The 21,042-nt window shown below is 45.5% G+C and overlaps 1 protein-coding gene across 4 annotated transcripts in view; it reads left to right on the forward strand.

Annotated features, from left to right (window-relative positions):
• The window catches only part of LOC110517286 (signal-induced proliferation-associated 1-like protein 2), a 317,547-nt gene that overhangs the window by 189,548 nt on the left and 106,957 nt on the right, over positions 1–21,042 (forward strand). For all 4 annotated transcript variants that reach the window (XM_036945905.1, XM_036945907.1, XM_036945906.1 and 1 more), the window contains exon 12: positions 17,830–18,104. In XM_036945905.1, the coding sequence (XP_036801800.1) occupies positions 17,830–18,104 (275 nt within the window). The remainder of the gene's footprint in view (positions 1–17,829; positions 18,105–21,042) is intronic.

The following is a 21,042-nucleotide window of genomic DNA, read 5'->3' on the forward strand; positions in this document are numbered from 1 at the left end:
CTGCACCTTGGTCCGGTCATTTCCCTCACCACGCTGCACCTTGGTCCGGTCATTTCCCTCACCACGCTGCACCTTGGTCCGGTCATTTCCCTCACCACGCTGCACCTTGGTCCGGTCATTTCCCTCACCACGCTGCACCTTGGTCCGGTCATTTCCCTCACGACGCTGCACCTTGGTCCGGTCATTTCCCTCACCACGCCGCACCTTGGTCCGGTCATTTCCCTCACCACGCTGCACCTTGGTCCGGTCATTTCCCTCACCACGCTGCACCTTGGTCCGGTCATTTCCCTCACCACGCTGCACCTTGGTCCGGTCATTTCCCTCACGACGCTGCACCTTGGTCCGGTCATTTACCTCACCACGCTGCACCTTGGTCCGGTCATTTCCCTCACCACGCTGCACCTTGGTCCGGTCATTTCCCTCACGACGCTGCACCTTGGTCCGGTCATTTCCCTCACCACGCTGCACCTTGGTCCGGTCATTTCCCTCACGACGCTGCACCTTGGTCCGGTCATTTCCCTCACGACGCTGCACCTTGGTCCGGTCATTTCCCTCACCACGCTGCACCTTGGTCCGGTCATTTCCCTCACGACGCTGCACCTTGGTCCGGTCATTTCCCTCACCACGCTGCACCTTGGTCCGGTCATTTCCCTCACCACGCTGCACCTTGGTCCGGTCATTTCCCTCACCACGCTGCACCTTGGTCCGGTCATTTCCCTCACCACGCTGCACCTTGGTCCGGTCATTTCCCTCACGACGGTGGATCTTGGTCCGGTCATTTCCCTCACGACGCTGCACCTTGGTCCGGTCATTTCCCTCACGACGCTGCACCTTGGTCCGGTCATTTCCCTCACGACGCTGCACCTTGGTCCGGTCATTTCCCTCACGACGCTGCACCTTGGTCCGGTCATTTCCCTCACCACGCTGCACCTTGGTCCGGTCATTTCCCTCACGACGCTGCACCTTGGTCCGGTCATTTCCCTCACCACGCTGCACCTTGGTCCGGTCATTTCCCTCACGACGCTGCACCTTGTTCCGGTCATTTCCCTCACGACGCTGCACCTTGTTCCGGTCATTTCCCTCACCACGCTGCACCTTGGTCCGGTCATTTCCCTCACGACGCTGCACCTTGGTCCGGTCATTTCCCTCACCACGCTGCACCTTGGTCCGGTCATTTCCCTCACGATGCTGCACCTTGGTCCGGTCATTTCCCTCACGACGTTTGTGACAGCGTCATCATCGATATATTGCTCTGTTTTCAGTTATAAAGCTATTTTACAACAACTCCTGCTGTACCTAATGTCATTACTAACCTTTACACGTACGAGTCACCATACCCGGTCTCAGGGATGTCTAACTCTGGATTTCCTTCGTCTCTACAGAGTTAAATCAGCTTTTAGTTTTTCTACACTTGTAGAATAATCTCCCATATTCTCTTCAATTTTAGGTGTTTGGTGCCTCTATTGCAATTCAGTCTGCTGAAGTGTTTGGTACCTCTAGGGCAAATCAGACTGATGAAGTGTTTGGTACCTCTAGGGCAAATCAGACTGATGAAGTGTTTGGTACCTCTAGGGCAAATCAGACTGATGAAGTGTTTGGTACCTCTAGGGCAAATCAGACTGATGAAGTGTTTGGTACCTCTAGGGCAAATCAGACTGATGAAGTGTTTGGTACCTCTAGGGCAAATCAGACTGATGAAGTGTTTGGTACCTCTAGGGCAAATCAGACGGATGAAGTGTTTGGTACCTCTAGGGCAAATCAGACTGATGAAGTGTTTGGTACCTCTAGGGCAAATCAGACTGATGAAGTGTTTGGTACCTCTAGGGCAAATCAGACTGATGAAGTGTTTGGTACCTCTAGGGCAAATCAGACTGATGAAGTGTTTGGTACCTCTAGGGCAAATCAGACTGATGAAGTGTTTGGTACCTCTAGGGCAAATCAGACTGATGAAGTGTTTGGTACCTCTAGGGCAAATCAGACTGATGAAGTGTTTGGTACCTCTAGGGCAAATCAGACTGATGAAGTGTTTGGTACCTCTAGGGCAAATCAGACTGATGAAGTGTTTGGTACCTCTAGGGCAAATCAGACTGATGAAGTGTTTGGCACCTCTAGGGCAAATCAGACTGATGAAGTGTTTGGTACCTCTAGGGCAAATCAGACTGATGAAGTGTTTGGTACCTCTAGGGCAAATCAGACTGATGAAGTGTTTGGTACCTCTAGGGCAAATCAGACTGCTGAAGTGTTTGGTACCTCTAGGGCAAATCAGACTGATGAAGCGTTTGGTACCTCTAGGGCAAATCAGACTGATGAAGTGTTTGGTACCTCTAGGGCAAATCAGACTGATGAAGTGTTTGGTACCTCTAGGGCAAATCAGACTGATGAAGTGTTTGGTACCTCTAGGGCAAATCAGACTGATGAAGTGTTTGGTACCTCTAGGGCAAATCAGACTGATGAAGTGTTTGGTACCTCTAGGGCAAATCAGACTGATGAAGTGTTTGGTACCTCTAGGGCAAATCAGACTGATGAAGTGTTTGGTACCTCTAGGGCAAATCAGACTGATGAAGTGTTTGGTACCTCTAGGGCAAATCAGACTGATGAAGTGTTTGGTACCTCTAGGGCAAATCAGACTGATGAAGTGTTTGGTACCTCTAGGGCAAATCAGACTGATGAAGTGTTTGGTACCTCTAGGGCAAATCAGACTGATGAAGTGTTTGGTACCTCTAGGGCAAATCAGACTGATGAAGTGTTTGGTACCTCTAGGGAAAATCAGACTGATGAAGTGTTTGGTACCTCTAGGGCAAATCAGACTGATGATTGGGGACCTTTTTGATGAAGAATGAGTTTATTTTCTATGATGGTGTTTTGTATTCCTGTTTTGCATTTCGTAATTGTATTTCATGTGTATCTTTGTAATTAGAGGGCTCATTTGTTAAACAGACCTTGGTCTCATCATGAGTCATGACTCCCTGTCAAAATAAAGGTTAGATAACAACAATATAAGAGGCCCCCTCTAGGGCAGGTGACCTAGCTACCTGGGGTGATGCCTATGTGACCTAGCTACCTAGGGTGATGCCTATGTGACCTAGCTACCTGGGGTGATGCCTATGTCACCTAGCTACCTGGGGTGATGCCTATGTGACCTAGCTACCTGGGGTGATGCCTATGTGACCTAGCTACCTGGGGTGTTGCCTATGTGACCTAGCTACCTGGGGTGATGCCTATGTGACCTAGCTACCTGGGGTGATGCCTATGTGACCTAGCTACCTGGGGTGTTGCCTATGTGACCTAGCTACCTGGGGTGATGCCTATGTGACCTAGCTACCTGGGGTGATGCCTATGTGACCTAGCTACCTGGGGTGATGCCTATGTGACCTAGCTACCTGGGGTGATGCCTATGTGACCTAGCTACCTGGGGTGATGCCTATGTGACCTAGCTACCTGGGGTGTTGCCTATGTTACCTAGCTACCTGGGGTGATGCCTATGTTACCTAGCTACCTGGGGTGTTGCCTATGTTCCCTAGCTACCTGGGGTGATGCCTATGTTGCCTAGCTACCTGGGGTGATGCCTATGTTACCTAGCTACCTGGGGTGTTGCCTATGTTACCTAGCTACCTGGGGTGATGCCTATGTTACCTAGCTACCTGGGATGTAGACTATGTGACCTAGCTACCTGGGGTGTTGCCTATGTGACTTAGCTACCTGGGGTTTTGCCTAGGTTACCTAGCTACCTGGGGTGTTGCCTATGTGACCTAGATACCTGGGGTGTTGCCTATGTTGCTTAGCTACCTGGGGTGATGCCTATGTTACCTAGCTACCTGGGGTGTTGCCTATGTTACCTAGCTACCTTGGGTGTTGCCTATGTTACCTAGCTACCTGGGGTGTTGCCTATGTTACCTCGCTACCTGGGGTGTAGCCTATATTACCTAGCTACCTGGGGTGTAGCCTATGTGACCTAGCTACCTGTGGTGATGCCTATGTGACCTAGCTTCCTGGGGTGTTGCCTATGTTACCTAGCTACCTGGGGTGTTGCCTATGTTACCTAGCTACCTGGGGTGTTGCCTATGTTACCTAGCTACCTGGGGTGTTGCCTGTGTTACCTAGCTACCTGGGGTGTAGCCTATATTACCTAGCTACCTGGGGTGTAGCCTATGTGACCTAGCTACCTGTGGTGATGCCTATGTGACCTAGCTTCCTGGGGTGTTGCCTATGTTACCTAGCTACCTGGGTGTTGCCTATGTTACCTAGCTACCTGGGGTGTTGCCTATGTTACCTAGCTACCTGGGGTGTTGCCTGTGTTACCTAGCTACCTGGGGTGATGCCTGTGTTACCTAGCTACCTGGGGTGTTGCCTATGTTACCTAGCTACCTGGGGTGTTGCCTATGTGACTTAGCTACCTGGGGTTTTGCTTATGTTACCTAGCTACCTGGGGTGATGCCTGTGTTACCTAGCTACCTGGGGTGATGCCTATGTGACCTAGCTACCTGGGGTGTTGCCTATGTTACCTAGCTACCTTGGGTGTTGCCTATGTTACCTAGCTACCTGGGGTGTTGCCTATGTTACCTCGCTACCTGGGGTGTAGCCTATATTACCTAGCTACCTGGGGTGTAGCCTATGTGACCTAGCTACCTGTGGTGATGCCTATGTGACCTAGCTTCCTGGGGTGTTGCCTATGTTACCTAGCTACCTGGGGTGTTGCCTATGTTACCTAGCTACCTGGGGTGTTGCCTATGTTACCTAGCTACCTGGGGTGTTGCCTGTGTTACCTAGCTACCTGGGGTGTAGCCTATATTACCTAGCTACCTGGGGTGTAGCCTATGTGACCTAGCTACCTGTGGTGATGCCTATGTGACCTAGCTTCCTGGGGTGTTGCCTATGTTACCTAGCTACCTGGGGTGTTGCCTATGTTACCTAGCTACCTGGGGTGTTGCCTATGTTACCTAGCTACCTGGGGTGTTGCCTGTGTTACCTAGCTACCTGGGGTGATGCCTGTGTTACCTAGCTACCTGGGGTGTTGCCTATGTTACCTAGCTACCTGGGGTGTTGCCTATGTGACTTAGCTACCTGGGGTTTTGCTTATGTTACCTAGCTACCTGGGGTGATGCCTGTGTTACCTAGCTACCTGGGGTGATGCCTATGTGACCTAGCTACCTGGGGTGTTGCCTATGTGACCTAGCTACCTGGGGTGAGGCCCATTTTTAAAATATATATATTTTTACCTTTATTTAATGATGCTGATCCATCCCAGTCTAAACTGTACAGTACATGATGCTGATCCAACCCAGTCTAAACTGTACAGTACATGATGCTGATCCAACCCAGTCTAAACTGTACAGTACATGATGCTGATCCAACCCAGTCTAAACTGTACAGGACATGATGCTGATCCAACCCAGTCTAAACTGTACAGTACATGATGCTGATCCAACCCAGTCTAAACTGTACAGTACATGATGCTGATCCAACCCAGTCTAAACTGTACAGGACATGATGCTGATCCAACCCAGTCTAAACTGTACAGTACATGATGCTGATCCAACCCAGTCTAAACTGTACAGGACATGATGCTGATCCAACCCAGTCTAAACTGTACAAGACATGATGCTGATCCAACCCAGTCTAAACTGTACAAGACATGATGCTGATCCAACCCGGTCTAAACTGTACAGTACATGATGCTGATCCAACCCAGTCTAAACTGTACAAGACATGATGCTGATCCAACCCGGTCTAAACTGTACAGTACATGATGCTGATCCAACCCAGTCTAAACTGTACAGTACATGATGCTGATCCAACCCAGTCTAAACTGTACAAGACATGATGCTGATCCAACCCAGTCTAAACTGTACAGTACATGATGCTGATCCAACCCAGTCTAAACTGTACAAGACATGATGCTGATCCAACCCAGTCTAAACTGTACAGTACATGATGCTGATCCAACCCAGTCTAAACTGTACAAGACATGATGCTGATCCAACCCAGTCTAAACTGTACAGTACATGATGCTGATCCAACCCAGTCTAAACTGTACAGTACATGATGCTGATCCAACCCAGTCTAAACTGTACAGTACATGATGCTGATCCAACCCAGTCTAAACTGTACAGTACATGATGCTGATCCAACCCAGTCTAAACTGTACAGTACATGATGCTGATCCAACCCAGTCTAAACTGTACAGTACATGATGCTGATCCAACCCAGTCTAAACTGTACAAGACATGATGCTGATCCAACCCAGTCTAAACTGTACAGCACATAATGCTGATCCAACCCAGTCTAAACTGTGTAGCACATGATGGTGATCCAACTCAGTTTTTAACTGTACAGTACATGATGCTGATCCAACCCAGTCTAAACTGTACAGTACATGATGCTGGTCCAACCCAGTTTAAACTGTACAGTACATAATGCTGATCCAACCCAGTCTAAACTGTGTAGCACATGATGCTGATCCAAACAAGTTTAAACTGTGTAGCACATGATGGTGATCCAACTCAGTTTTTAACTGTACAGTACATGATGCTGATCCAACCCAGTCTAAACTGTACAGTACATGATGCTGGTCCAACCCAGTTTAAACTGTACAGTACATAATGTTGATCCAACCCAGTCTAAACTGTGTAGCACATGATGCTGATCCAAACCAGTTGAAAAGGGGAGGAGGGGAGAGGCAGTATCGTTCTATCTGTGTAGACTAATAATAGAACCTGTTGTACGCCCATGGCCTCTCGTCTCAGTGAACAGACAGACTGCTTCTGTCCTCGTATTAAAGTAACTCTGAACTCAGCCCACATTTATTCATCTTGTCCATCCTTTTCTCTCTTCTGTTCTCCTCCTTCTCCCCGTCCTCTTCTGTCCTTGTCCTGTTAAAACAGCTCTGCAGTTAGCACGGACCCTTCTCCCCGTTATTTTCCTCCTCCTCTCCTCCGAACCTGTCTGTCTGTCTGTCTGTCTGTCTGTCTGTCTGTCTGTCTGTCTGTCTGTCTCTCTGACGTAGTACAACAGTGAGGCAGTACAACACTGAGGCAGTACAACACTGACACAGTACAACACTGAGACAGTACAACACTGAGGCAGCACAACACCGAGGCAGTACAACACTGAGGCAGTACAACACTGACGTAGTACAACAGTGAGGCAGTACAACAGTGAGGCAGTACAACAGTGAGGCAGTACAACACTGACACATTACAACACCGAGGCAGTACAACACTGAGGCAGTACAACAATGAGGCAGCACAACAGAGGAGGGTAATAGAGGAGGGTTGCTGTAGTAACCCAGCTGCACATGGTAATAGAGGAGGGTTGCTGTAGAAACCCAGCTGAACATGGTAATAGAGGAGGGTTGCTGTAGTAACCCAGCTGAACATGGTAATAGAGGAGGGATGCTGTAGTAACCCAGCTGAACATGGTAACATAGGAGTGTTGCCGTAGTAACCCAGCTGAACATGGTAATAGAGGAGGGTTGCCGTAGTAACCCAGCTGAACATGGTAATAGAGGAGGGTTTCTGTAGTAACCCAGCTGAACATGGTAATAGAGGAGGGTTGCCGTAGTAACCCAGCTGAACATGGTAATAGACGAGGGTTGCCGTAGTAACCCAGCTGAACACGTTAAGAGGGTGTGGTATTTGGCTTTTAACAGAGGGCCCAGAGTGTCATTCAGTGTAACTGAAACCATATCATGACCAATACTTGGCATCTATAAGGTCTTATTTATGCATACATGTAAGCAATGACATGAGAAATATATATATTAGATACACACACAAAACTAGTCAAAAGTTTTGCCGTAGTAACCCAGCTGAACATGGTAATAGGGAGTGTTGCCGTAGTAACCCAGCTGAACATGGTAATAGGGAGTGTTGCCGTAGTAACCCAGCTGAACATGGTAATAGAGGAGGGTTGCTGTAGTAACCCAGCTGAACATGGTAAGAGGGTGTGGTATTTGGCTTTTAACAGAGGGCCCAGAGTGTCATTCAGTGTAGAATACCAGAAGGACAGAGCTGAATGTATTTACATGTATGATGAGCTAGGGTATATCACTATCTCATTAGATGTGTTAAAATATTTTAATTAGATATGGTAATACGCCATAATAGATACAGTCATTGGGTAATAACAGAGCATTCATTAGCTCTGGTAAAACAATATAATTCATTAGCTTTGTTAATACCATTTCAGAGATCATTCATTCGCTATGGTAATATCAGATCATTCATTAGCTATGGTAATACCAGATCAGAGATCATTCATTAGCTATGGTAATACCAGATCAGAGATCATTCATTAGGTATGGTAATACCAGATCGTTCATTAGCTATGATAATACCAGACCATTCATTAGCTATGGTAATACCAGACCATTCATTAGCTATGGTAATACCAGATCATTCATTAGCTATGGTAATACCAGATCGTTCATTAGCTATGGTAATACCAGACCATTCATTAGCTATGGTAATACCAGATCGTTCATTAGCTATGGTAATACCAGACCATTCATTAGCTATGGTAATACCAGATCATTCATTAGCTATGGTAATACCAGACCATTCATTAGCTATGGTAATACCAAATCATTCATTAGCTATGGTAAATCCAGTTCACATTTACTGTCTTTAATGCCCACTGTATCTATTAGGATAATTAGCTGTGTTGTTTAACACCTACGCATGTGGTTAGGCTTCACGTGTTGGCATTAATGATCTGGTATGTGTATTACCCTGGGTTTGTCCCTCAGAAGACAATGAGGGTTTCTTTCCCCGTTGTATCAGTGTGAGTTCCGGAGTTCTACATCCCCGACCTTCTAAGCTTCACTGAACTGTCTAATTACGCACTCTTGGTTCCCTTTCCCCTGATTAGTAATTGTATATATGTGCCTCTGTTCCCCATTGTCCTGGTCGATTATATTTACCATGGCTGTTGGACCTGTGAGTGCCTGTGTTGTTGTTTCGGCTTTCTAGCGTGTTGTTCCCATTAACGCCACTGTTTTGGAGCATTTGTTCATTTCCGCCTCCCCTATCAAGTCCATAATGTGACAGGAAGGGGAGCCATCATTAGTTAGGGTATTGGAATATTCCACCCACAGAGATTTTACTGCTCAGAGACCCATTAACATCTAGGTGTATGATTGATTAACTGTCAGCCTTCAGAGCTGATTATGATTTAGTAAGGCTTGAGTTTAGCTTCACAGAGATTTATTCCATGAGAATAAAACTAATCCCTGCTCTATGCCCTATTGCAGAATCGACATGGACTTAATTGTTTTATGTGGGACTCTACAGAGTCATCTAACAGGACCATTAGTCTAATGACTGATCCATCCTTTATAATAACAATGCACGGGACGAGACCCGTAATGACAATACACAGGACGAGACCCGTAATGACAATACACAGGACGAGACCCGTAATAACAATGCACGGGACGAGACCCGTAATGACAATGCACGGGACGAGACCCGTAATGACAATACACAGGGCGAGACCCATAATGACAATACACAGGACAAGACCCGTAATAACAATGCACAGGACGAGACCCGTAATGACAATACACAGGACGAGACCCGTAATAACAATACACAGGACGAGACCCGTAATAACAATACACAGGACGAGACCCGTAATAACAATACACAGGACGAGACCCGTAATGACAATACACAGGACGAGACCCGTAATGACAATACACAGGACGAGACCCGTAATAACAATACACAGGACGAGACCCGTAATAACAATACACAGGACGAGACCCGTAATAACAATACACAGGACGAGACCCGTAATAACAATACACAGGACGAGACCCGTAATAACAATACACAGGACGAGACCCGTAATAACAACACACAGGACGAGACCCGTAATAACAATACACAGGACGAGACCCGTAATAACAATACACAGGACGAGACCCGTAATAACAATACACAGGACGAGACCCGTAATAACAATACACAGGACGAGACCCGTAATAACAATACACAGGACGAGACCTGTAATAACAACACACAGGACGATACTCGTAATAACAATGCACGGGACGAGACCCGTAATAACAATACACAGGACGAGACCCGTAATAACAATACACAGGACGAGACCCGTAATAACAATACACAGGACGATACTCGTAATAACAATACATTGTTGTCCTATGGACAGAGTCTCCCACCTCAGTTGTAGATCTCTGCAGTTCATCCAGAGTGATCATGGGCCCTTGGCTGATCATGGCCTCTTGGCTGCATCTCTGATCAGTCTTCTCCTTGTATGAGCTGAAAGTTTAGAGGGACGGCCAGGTCTTGGTAGATTTGCAGTGGTCTGATACTCCTTCCATTTCAATATTATCGCTTGCACAGTGCTCCTTGGGATGTTTAACGCTTGGGAAATATTTTTGTATCCAAATCCGGCTTTAAACTTCTTCACAACAGTATCTCGGACCTGCCTGGTGTGTTCCTTGTTCTTCATGATGCTCTCTGCGCTTTTAACAGACCTCTGAGACTATCACAGTGCAGGTGCATTTATACGGAGACTTGATTACACACAGGTGGATTGTATTTATCATCATTAGTCATTTAGGTCAACATTGGATCATTCAGAGATCCTCACTGAACTTCTGGAGAGAGTTTGCTGCACTGAAAGTAAAGGGGCTGAATAATTTTGCACGCCCAATTTTTCAGTTTTTGATTTGTTAAAAAAGTTTTAAATATCCAATAAACGTCGTTCCACTTCATGATTGTGTCCCACTTGTTGTTGATTCTTCACAAAAAATTACAGTTTTATATCTTTATGTTTGAAGCCTGAAATGTGGCAAAAGGTCGCAAAGTTCAAGGGGGCCGAATACTTTCGCAAGGCACTGTATATAAAAAAAAAAAACTATATTCATTAATTCAGTCATTTATCCCAGCAGAGCAGACCAACATGCTCTCTCTGTTTGGATTGTCAGCAGGATAGTTTGACCCACTAGACCCCACTAATCTGCAGAGTGATTGAGGCAGGTTGGAGTGGGTGTGACTCTCAGCCTCTGAAACCTCAGACCGTTTCAGGGGGAGTGTTATTGTGGCTGCTAAAGTGCTCAGTCTACTATCTCACATTGAGCTGCAATCAGTAAGTGAAGGAGAAACAAACAGGAACAGACCACTCCATTAGTTCAATTTTTCATAACAGGAACATACCACTCGATTAGTTCAGTTTATCATAACAGACCACTCTTTTAGTTCAGTTTATCATAACAGACCACTCCATTAGTTCAGTTTATCATAACAGACCACTCCATTAGTTCAGTTTATCATAACAGACCACTCTTTTAGTTCAGTTTATCATAACAGACCACTCTTTTAGTTCAGTTTATCATAACAGACCACTCTTTTAGTTCAGTTTATCATAACAGACCACTCTTTTAGTTCAGTTTATCATAACAGACCACTCCATTAGTTCAGTTTATCATAACAGACCACTCTTTTAGTTCAGTTTATCATAACAGACCACTCCATTAGTTCAGTTTATCATAACACACCACTCTTTTAGTTCAGTTTATCATAACAGACCACTCCATTAGTTCAGTTTATCATAACAGACCACTCCATTAGTTCAGTTCCCTAACCCTGTAGTGCTTTTCCACTCATGCCCGCGTTCATCATTGGGAACAAGCATTGTCCATGACGCAAACTGTTCAACCCCCTCTTGTTGGTGGCAGAAACCATTTTGCAGGTTTATAGCTCATTTCCACACCACAGAATTTATTTGCGATTAAAAAAAAATGAATTTCCTGCAATTCTACACATTTGGCCATGTCTCATGTGTGTTCATAGAGTATCTGAACGACAGTGGAGCCAAATGCTTGTTCTTCTAGTTCTGACAGTGCAGTAATATCCACAATAACTACCTAATAGACACAAATCTAAGTCCTTCCCTGTTGTTTGTAATAACACTTAAGATTTCTAACAATGTAAGAAATAATACATACATAACAAAATACTGCATAGTTTCCTAAGGAGTAGAAGGGAGGCGACCCTCTCTGTCGGCTTCAATATCTGAGGTCTGCAATGACTAACAAGATATACATATCTAAGGTCTGCAATGACTAACAAGATATAAATATCTAAGGTCTGCAATGACTAACAAGATATAAATATCTAAGGTCTGCAATGACTAACAAGATATAAATATCTAAGGTCTGCAATGACTAACAAGATATAAATATCTAAGGTCTGCAATGACTAACAAGATATAAATATCTAAGGTCAGCAATGACTAACAAGATATAAATATCTAAGGTCAGCAATGACTAACAAGATATAAATATCTAAGGTCTGCAATGACTAACAAGATATAAATATCTAAGGTCAGCAATGACTAACAAGATATACATATCTAAGGTCTGCAATGACTAACAAGATATAAATATCTAAGGTCTGCAATGACTAATATGGCAAGTGATGCACTATGCAATTTCGTAGCTGCACCTTGTGCATTCTACTATTACAACAAAGAGTAAGTTGAAAGTCGAACTGAGTTCATTCAAAAAAAGTTAAGATGTCTTCAGCAGTGAAGCTGGGTAAAACCATATTGTATTGGTTAGTGTTGATTATTACGGTTCAGCAGTGAAGCTGGCTAAAACCCTATTGTATTGGTTAGTGTTGATTATTACGGTTCAGCAGTGAAGCTGGCTAAAACCCTATTGTATTGGTTAGTGTTGATTATTACGGTTCAGCAGTGAAGCTGGGTTAAACCCTATTGTATTGGTTAGTGTTGAGTATTACGGTTCAGCAGTGAAGCTGGCTAAAACCCTATTGTATTGGTTAGTGTTGATTATTACAGTTCAGCAGTGAAGCTGGCTAAAACCCTATTGTATTGGTTAGTGTTGAGTATTACGTTCAGCAGTGAAGCTGGCTAAAACCCTATTGTATTGGTTCGTGTTGATTATTACGGTTCAGCAGTGTAGCTGGGTTAAACCCTATTGTATTGGTTAGTGTTGAGTATTACGGTTCAGCAGTGAAGCTGGCTAAAACCCTATTGTATTGGTTAGTGTTGAGTATTACGGTTCAGCAGTGAAGCTGGCTAAAACCCTATTGTATTGGTTAGTGTTGATTATTACGGTTCAGCACTGAAGCTGGCTAAAACCCTATTGTATTGGTTAGTGTTGATTATTACGGTTCAGCAGTGAAGCTGGCTAAAACCATATTGTATTGGTTAGTGTTGATTATTACAGTTCAGCAGTGAAGCTGGGTAAAACCCTATTGTTTTGGTTGGTGTTGATTATTACGGTTTAGCAGTGAAGCTGGCTAAAACCCTATTGTATTGGTTAGTGTTGATTATTACGGTTCAGCAGTGAAGCTGGCAAAAACCCTATTGATCGCATGGAACTCCCTTCACAGTTTTATACAGAACCATGATCGCATGGAACTCCCTTCACAGATTTATATAGAGCCATGATCACATGGAGCTCCCTTCAGATTTATATAGAGCCATGATCACATGGAACTACCTTCAAAGATTTATATAGAGCCATGATCACATGGAGCTCCCTTCAGATTTATATAGAGCCATGATCACATGGAACTACCTTCAAAGATTTATATAGAGCCATGATCACATGGAACTACCTTCAAAGATTTATATAGAGCCATGATCACATGGAGCTCCCTTCAGATTTATATAGAGCCATGATCACATGGAACTACCTTCAAAGATTTATATAGAGCCATGATCGCATGGAATTCCCTTCACAGATTTATATAGAGCCATGATCACATGGAGCTCCCTTCAGATTTATATAGAGCCATGATCACATGGAACTACCTTCAAAGATTTATATAGAGCCATGATCACATGGAGCTCCCTTCAGATTTATATAGAGCCATGATCACATGGAACTACCTTCAAAGATTTATATAGAGCCATGATCACATGGAACTACCTTCAAAGATTTATATAGAGCCATGATCACATGGAGCTCCCTTCAGATTTATATAGAGCCATGATCACATGGAACTACCTTCAAAGATTTATATAGAGCCATGATCACATGGAACTACCTTCACAGATTTATACAGAGCCATGATCGCATGGAACTACCTTCACAGATTTATATAGAGCCATGATCACATGGAACTACCTTCACAGATTTATATAGAGCCATGATGATATGGAACACCCTTCACAGATTTATATAGAGCCATGATCACATGGAACTACCTTCACAGATTTATATAGAGCCTTGACCGCATGGAACTACCTTCACAGATTTATATAGAGCCTTGACCGCATGGAACTACCTTCACAGATTTATACAGAGCCATGATCACATGGAACTACCTTCATAGATTTATACAGAGCCTTGACCCCATGGAACTACCTTCACAGATTTATATAGAGCCATGACCGCATGGAGCTCCGTTCCATTTCCAATTATTCAACAACTCATGGAATTATCAAGTGGTCTGAATTATTTCCGATGGCACTGTATCTCCCTGTCATATTACCTAATTTATGCAGCAGCATACAAGACATTTTCGGACTCACCTTGTTGTGTTGTGCTCACTTAGACTCACCTTGTTGTGTTGTGCTCACTTAGACTCACCTTGTTGTGCTCACTTAGACTCACCGTGTTGTGTTGTGCTCACTTAGACTCACCTTGTTGTGTTGTGCTCACTTAGACTCACCTTGTTGTGTTGTGCTCACTTAGACTCACCTTGTTGTGCTCACTTAGACTCACCTTGTTGTGTTGTGCTCACTTAGACTCACCTTGTTGTGTTGTGCTCACTTAGACTCACCTTGTTGTGCTCACTTAGACTCACCGTGTTGTGTTGTGCTCACTTAGACTCACCTTGTTGTGCTCACTTAGACTCACCGTGTTGTGTTGTGCTCACTTAGACTCACCTTGTTGTGTTGTGCTCACTTAGACTCACCTTGTTGTGTTGTGCTCACTTAGACTCACCTTGTTGTGCTGTGCTCACTTAGACTCACCTTGTTGTGCTCACTTAGACTCACCTTGTTGTGCTCACTTAGACTCACCTTGTTGTGTTGTGCTCACTTAGACTCACCTTGTTGTGTTGTGCTCACTTAGACTCACCTTGTTGTGCTCACTTAGACTCACCTTGTTGTGTTGTGCTCACTTAGACTCACCTTGTTGTGCTGTGCTCACTTAGACTCACCTTGTTGTGCTCACTTAGACTCACCTTGTTGTGCTCACTTAGACTCACCTTGTTGTGCTGTGCTCACTTAGACTCATCTTGTTGTGCTGTGCTCACTTAGACTCATCTTGTTGTGCTGTGCTCACTTACACTCACCTTGGTGTGCTGTGCTTCTCTGAGGCTATATCTGTTAGCTCTGTAATGTGCTCCTCTCTCTCCATCCCCGAGGCTATATCTGTTAGCTCTGTAATGTGCTCCTCTCTCTCCATCTCTGAGGCTATATCTGTTAGCTCTGGAATGTGCTCCTCTCTCTCCATCTCTGAGGCTATATCTGTTAGCTCTGTAATGTGCTCCTCTCTCTCCATCTCTGAGGCTATATCTGTTAGCTCTGTAATGTGCTCCTCTCTCCATCTCTGAGGCTATATCTGTTAGCTCTGTAATGTGCTCCTCTCTCTCCATCTCTGAGCCTATATATGTTAGCTCTGTAATGTGCTCCTCTCTCTCCATCTCTGAGGCTATATCTGTTAGCTCTGGAATGTGCTCCTCTCTCTCCATCTCTGAGGCTATATCTATTAGCTCTGTAATGTGCTGCTCTCTCTCCATCTCTGAGCCTATATATGTTAGCTCTGTAATGTGCTGCTCTCTCTACATCTCTGAGGCTATATCTGTTAGCTCTGTAATGTGCTCCTCTCTCTCCATCTCTGAGGCTATATCTATTAGCTCTGTAATGTGCTCCTCTCTCTCCATCTCTGAGGATATATCTGTTAGCTCTGTAATGTGCTCCTCTCTCTCCATCTCTGAGGCTATATCTGTTAGCTCTGTAATGTGCTCCTCTCTCTCCATCTCTGAGCCTATATATGTTAGCTCTGTAATGTGCTCCTCTCTCCATCTCTGAGGCTATATCTGTTAGCTCTGGAATGTGCTCCTCTCTCTCCATCTCTGAGGCTATATCTATTAGCTCTGTAATGTGCTGCTCTCTCTCCATCTCTGAGCCTATATATGTTAGCTCTGTAATGTGCTGCTCTCTCTCCATCTCTGAGGCTATATCTGTTAGCTCTGTAATGTGCTCCTCTCTCTCCATCTCTGAGGCTATATCTATTAGCTCTGTAATGTGCTGCTCTCTCTCCATCTCTGAGCCTATATCTGTTAGCTCTGTAATGTGCTCCTCTCTCTCCATCTCTGAGGCTATATCTGTTAGCTCTGTAATGTGCTCCTCTCTCTCCATCTCTGAGCCTATATATGTTAGCTCTGTAATGTGCTCCTCTCTCTCCATCTCTGAGGCTATATCTGTTAGCTCTGTAATGTGCTCCTCTCTCTCCATCTCTGAGGCTATATCTGTTAGCTCTGTAATGTGCTCCTCTTTCTCCATCTCTGAGGCTATATCTGTTAGCTCTGTAATGTGCTCCTCTTTCTCCATCTCTGAGGCTATATCTGTTAGCTCTGTAATGTGCTCCTCTCTCTCCATCTCTGAGGCTATATCTGTTAGCTCTGTAATGTGCTCCTCTTTCTCCATCTCTGAGGCTATATCTATTAGCTCTGTAATGTGCTCCTCTTTCTCCTTCTCTGAGGCTATATCTGTTGCACCTCTTATTTTCTTCCGTCTGAATGAATTTCTTTACATTTATTTATTTATTACACCTTTATTTAACCAGGTAGGGTAGTTGAGAACAAGTTTTAATTTGCAACTGCGACCTGGCCAAGATAAAGCAAAGCAGTTCGACACATACAACAACACAGAGTTACACATGGAGTAAACAAACATACAGTCAATAATACAGTAGAACAAAAGGTCTACATACAGTGAGTGCAAATGAGGTAAGTTAAGAAAATAAATAGGCCATGGTGGCGAAGTAATTACAATATAGCAATTAAACACTGGAATGGTAGATGTACAGAAGATGAATGTGCAAGTAGAGATACTGGGGTGCAAAGGAGCAAGATAAATAAATAAATACCAGTATGGGGATGAGGTAGGTAGATAGATGGGCTGTTTACAGATGGGCTTTGTACAGGTGCAGTGATCTGTGAGCTGCTCTGAGGGAGATATGAGTCTCCAGCTTCAGAGATTTTTGCAGTTCGTTCCAGTCATTGGCAGCAGAGAACTGGAAGGAAAGGCGGCCAAAGGAAGAATTGGCTTTTGGGGTGAACAGTGAGATATACCTGCTGGAGTGCGTGCTACAGGTGGGTGCTGCTATGGTGACCAGTGAGCTGAGATAAGGCGGGGCTTTACCCAGCAGAGACTTGTAGATGACCTGGAGCCAGTGGGTTTGGCGACCAGTATGAAGCGAGGGCCAACCAACGAGAGCGTACAGGTCGCAATGGTGGGTAGTGAATGGGGCTTTGGTGACTAAACGGATGGCACTGTGATAGACTGCATCCAGTCAGAGTTGTATGGCATTGAACCTCATCTGGAGGCTGGTTAACACAATGTCCAAAGAAGGGCCAGATGTATACAGAATGGTTAAAAGTGTCTGTGTTGCTTTGTGTACATGCTACATCAGCCCAGGAAGAGATTTTCTATGTTTCAACTATTTATTCAGTGTGTTAGTGTCTTTCTCTATCTCACCCACTGTTACCATTAATTACAAGGTGGTTCTCTTCCTTCTTCCTTTGATCCAGATATGAACAATTGTCCTGCAACATGACCAGTCAGGGGACTGACTCTCTCTCTTCTTCTCTCCAGATAGTGACGCGTGGTTGTGAGACATCTGAGATGACACTGCGTCGGAACGCTCTGTGCCAGCTGGGTTTCCACGTCAACTTCGAGGGCATCGTGGCTGACGTTGAGGCCTTCGGGTTCGCTTGGAAGGCGGGGCTTCGCCAGGGTAGCCGATTGGTGGAGATCTGTAAGGTTGCCGTAGCAACGCTGACCCACGAACAGATGATCGACCTGCTGAGAACCTCCATCGCCGTCAAGGTGGTCATCATCCAGCCTCATGACGATGGAGCGCCACGCAGGTAACCTTTAACCCCTGACCCCTAACCTTACATCACTAACCCTTAACATTGACCTCTGCTGACCCCATACTCTACCCCCTCCTCCCCCAATGACTCATTGAAGCTAAATGTGCTTCTCTTTTGACTTGAATGCAGAACAGTCTGAGTCTGAGGTTAGTGTGACAAATCTGATGGTACTGTCCATGCTGCAACAGACAGCACAATGGCATAATATAATATAATATACCGCTTTGAGGACAATACAGTGCCACTGACACGGCCTGCAACGAAAACATGCGGTCTCTCCTTCACTGCAGCCGAGGTGAGTAAGACATTTAAACGTGTTAACCCTCGCAAGGCTGCAGGCCCAGACGGCATCCCCAGCCGCGCCCTCAGAGCATGCGCAGACCAGCTGGCCGGTGTGTTTACGGACATATTCAATCAATCCCTATACCAGTCTGCTGTTCCCACATGCTTCAAGAGGGCCACCATTGTTCCTGTTCCCAAGAAAGCTAAGGTAACTGAGCTAAACGACTACCGCCCCGTAGCACTCACTTCCGTCATCATGAAGTGCTTTGAGAGACTAGTCAAGGACCATATCACCTCCACCCTACCTGACACCCTAGACCCACTCCAATTTGCTTACCGCCCAAATAGGTCCACAGACGATGCAATCTCAACCACACTGCACACCGCCCTAACCCATCTGGACAAGAGGAATACCTATGTGAGAATGCTGTTCATTGACTACAGCTCGGCATTCAACACCATAGTACCCTCCAAGCTCGTCATCAAGCTCGAGACCCTGGGTCTCGACCCCGCCCTGTGCAACTGGGTACTGGACTTCCTGACGGGCCGCCCCCAGGTGGTGAGGGTAGGCAACAACATCTCCTCCCCGCTGATCCTCAACACTGGGGCCCCACAAGGGTGCGTTCTGAGCCCTCTCCTGTACTCCCTGTTCACCCACGACTGCGTGGCCACGCACGCCTCCAACTCAATCATCAAGTTTGCGGACGACACAACAGTGGTAGGCTTGATTACCAACAACGACGAGACGGCCTACAGGGAGGAGGTGAGGGCCCTCGGAGTGTGGTGTCAGGAAAATAACCTCACACTCAACGTCAACAAAACTAAGGAGATGATTGTGGACTTCAGGAAACAGCAGAGGGAACACCCCCCTATCCACATCGATGGAACAGTAGTGGAGAGGGTAGCAAGTTTTAAGTTCCTCGGCATACACATCACAGACAAACTGAATTGGTCCACTCACACAGACAGCATTGTGAAGAAGGCGCAGCAGCGCCTCTTCAACCTCAGGAGGCTGAAGAAATTCGGCTTGTCACCAAAAGCACTCACAAACTTCTACAGATGCACAATCGAGAGCATCCTGGCGGGCTGTATCACCGCCTGGTACGGCAACTGCTCCGCCCTCAACCGTAAGGCTCTCCAGAGGGTGGTGAGGTCTGCACAACGCATCACCGGGGGCAAACTACCTGCCCTCCAGGACACCTACACCACCCGATGTCACAGGAAGGCCATAAAGATCATCAAGGACATCAACCACCCGAGCCACTGCCTGTTCACCCCGCTATCATCCAGAAGGCGAGGTCAGTACAGGTGCATCAAAGCTGGGACCGAGAGACTGAAAAACAGCTTCTATCTCAAGGCCATCAGACTGTTAAACAGCCACCACTAACATTGAGTGGCTGCTGCCAACACACTGACACTGACTCAACTCCAGCCACTTTAATAATGGGAATTGATGGGAAATGATGTAAAGATATCACTAGCCACTTTAAACAATGCTACCTTATATAATGTTACTTACCCTACATTATTCATCTCATAGGCATACGTATATACTGTACTCTATATCATCGACTGTATCCTTATGTAATACATGTATCACTAGCCACTTTAACTATGCCACTTTGTTTACATACTCATCTCATATGTATATACTGTACTCGATACCATCTACTGTATCTTGCCTATGCTGCTCTGTACCATCACTCATTCATATATCCTTATGTACATATTCTTTATCCCCTTACACTGTGTACAAGACAGTAGTTTTGGAATTGTTAGTTAGATTACTTGTTGGTTATTACTGCATTGTCGGAACTAGAAGCACAAGCATTTCGCTACACTCGCATTAACATCTGCTAACCATGTGTATGTGACAAATAAAATTTGATTTGATTTGATTTGATTTGATACAGTGGGGCAAAAAAGTATTTAGTAAGCCACCTATTGTGCAAGTTCTCTCACTTAAAAAGATGAGAGAGGCCTGTCATTTTCATCATAGGTACACTTCAACTATGACAGACAAAATGAGAAAAATAAATCCAGAAAATCACATTGTAGGATTTTTAATGAATTTATTTGCAAATTATGGTGGAAAATAAGTATTTGGTCACCTACAAACAAGCAAGATTTCTGGCTCTCAGAGACCTGTAACTTCTTCTTTAAGAGGCTCTTCAGGGACGTCGGAGCACCGCCTGTGTTTGTCTGCTTAGGGACGCCGGAGCACCGCCAGTGTTTGTCTGCTTAGGGGCACCAGAGCACCGCCTGTGTTTGTCTGCTTAGGGACGCCGAAGCACCGCCCGTGTTTGTCTGCTTAGGGACGCCAGAGCACCGCCTGTGTTTGTCTGCTTAGGGACGCCGGAGCACCGCCCGTGTTTGTCTGCTTAGGGACACCAGAGCACCGCCCGTGTTTGTCTGCTTAGGGACGCCAGAGCACCGCCCGTGTTTGTCTGCTTAGGGACGCCGGAGCACCGCTCGTGTTTGTCTGCTTAGGGACACCAGAGCACCGCCCGTGTTTGTCTGCTTAGGGACGCCGGAGCACCGCCCGTGTTTGTCTGCTTAGGGACGCCGGAGCACCGCCTGTGTTTGTCTGCTTAGGGACGCCAGAGCACCGCCCGTGTTTGTCTGCTTAGGGACGCCGGAGCACCGCCCG

Source organism: Oncorhynchus mykiss, chromosome 16, assembly GCF_013265735.2.
Source record: "Oncorhynchus mykiss isolate Arlee chromosome 16, USDA_OmykA_1.1, whole genome shotgun sequence".
NCBI lineage: Eukaryota > Metazoa > Chordata > Actinopteri > Salmoniformes > Salmonidae > Oncorhynchus > Oncorhynchus mykiss.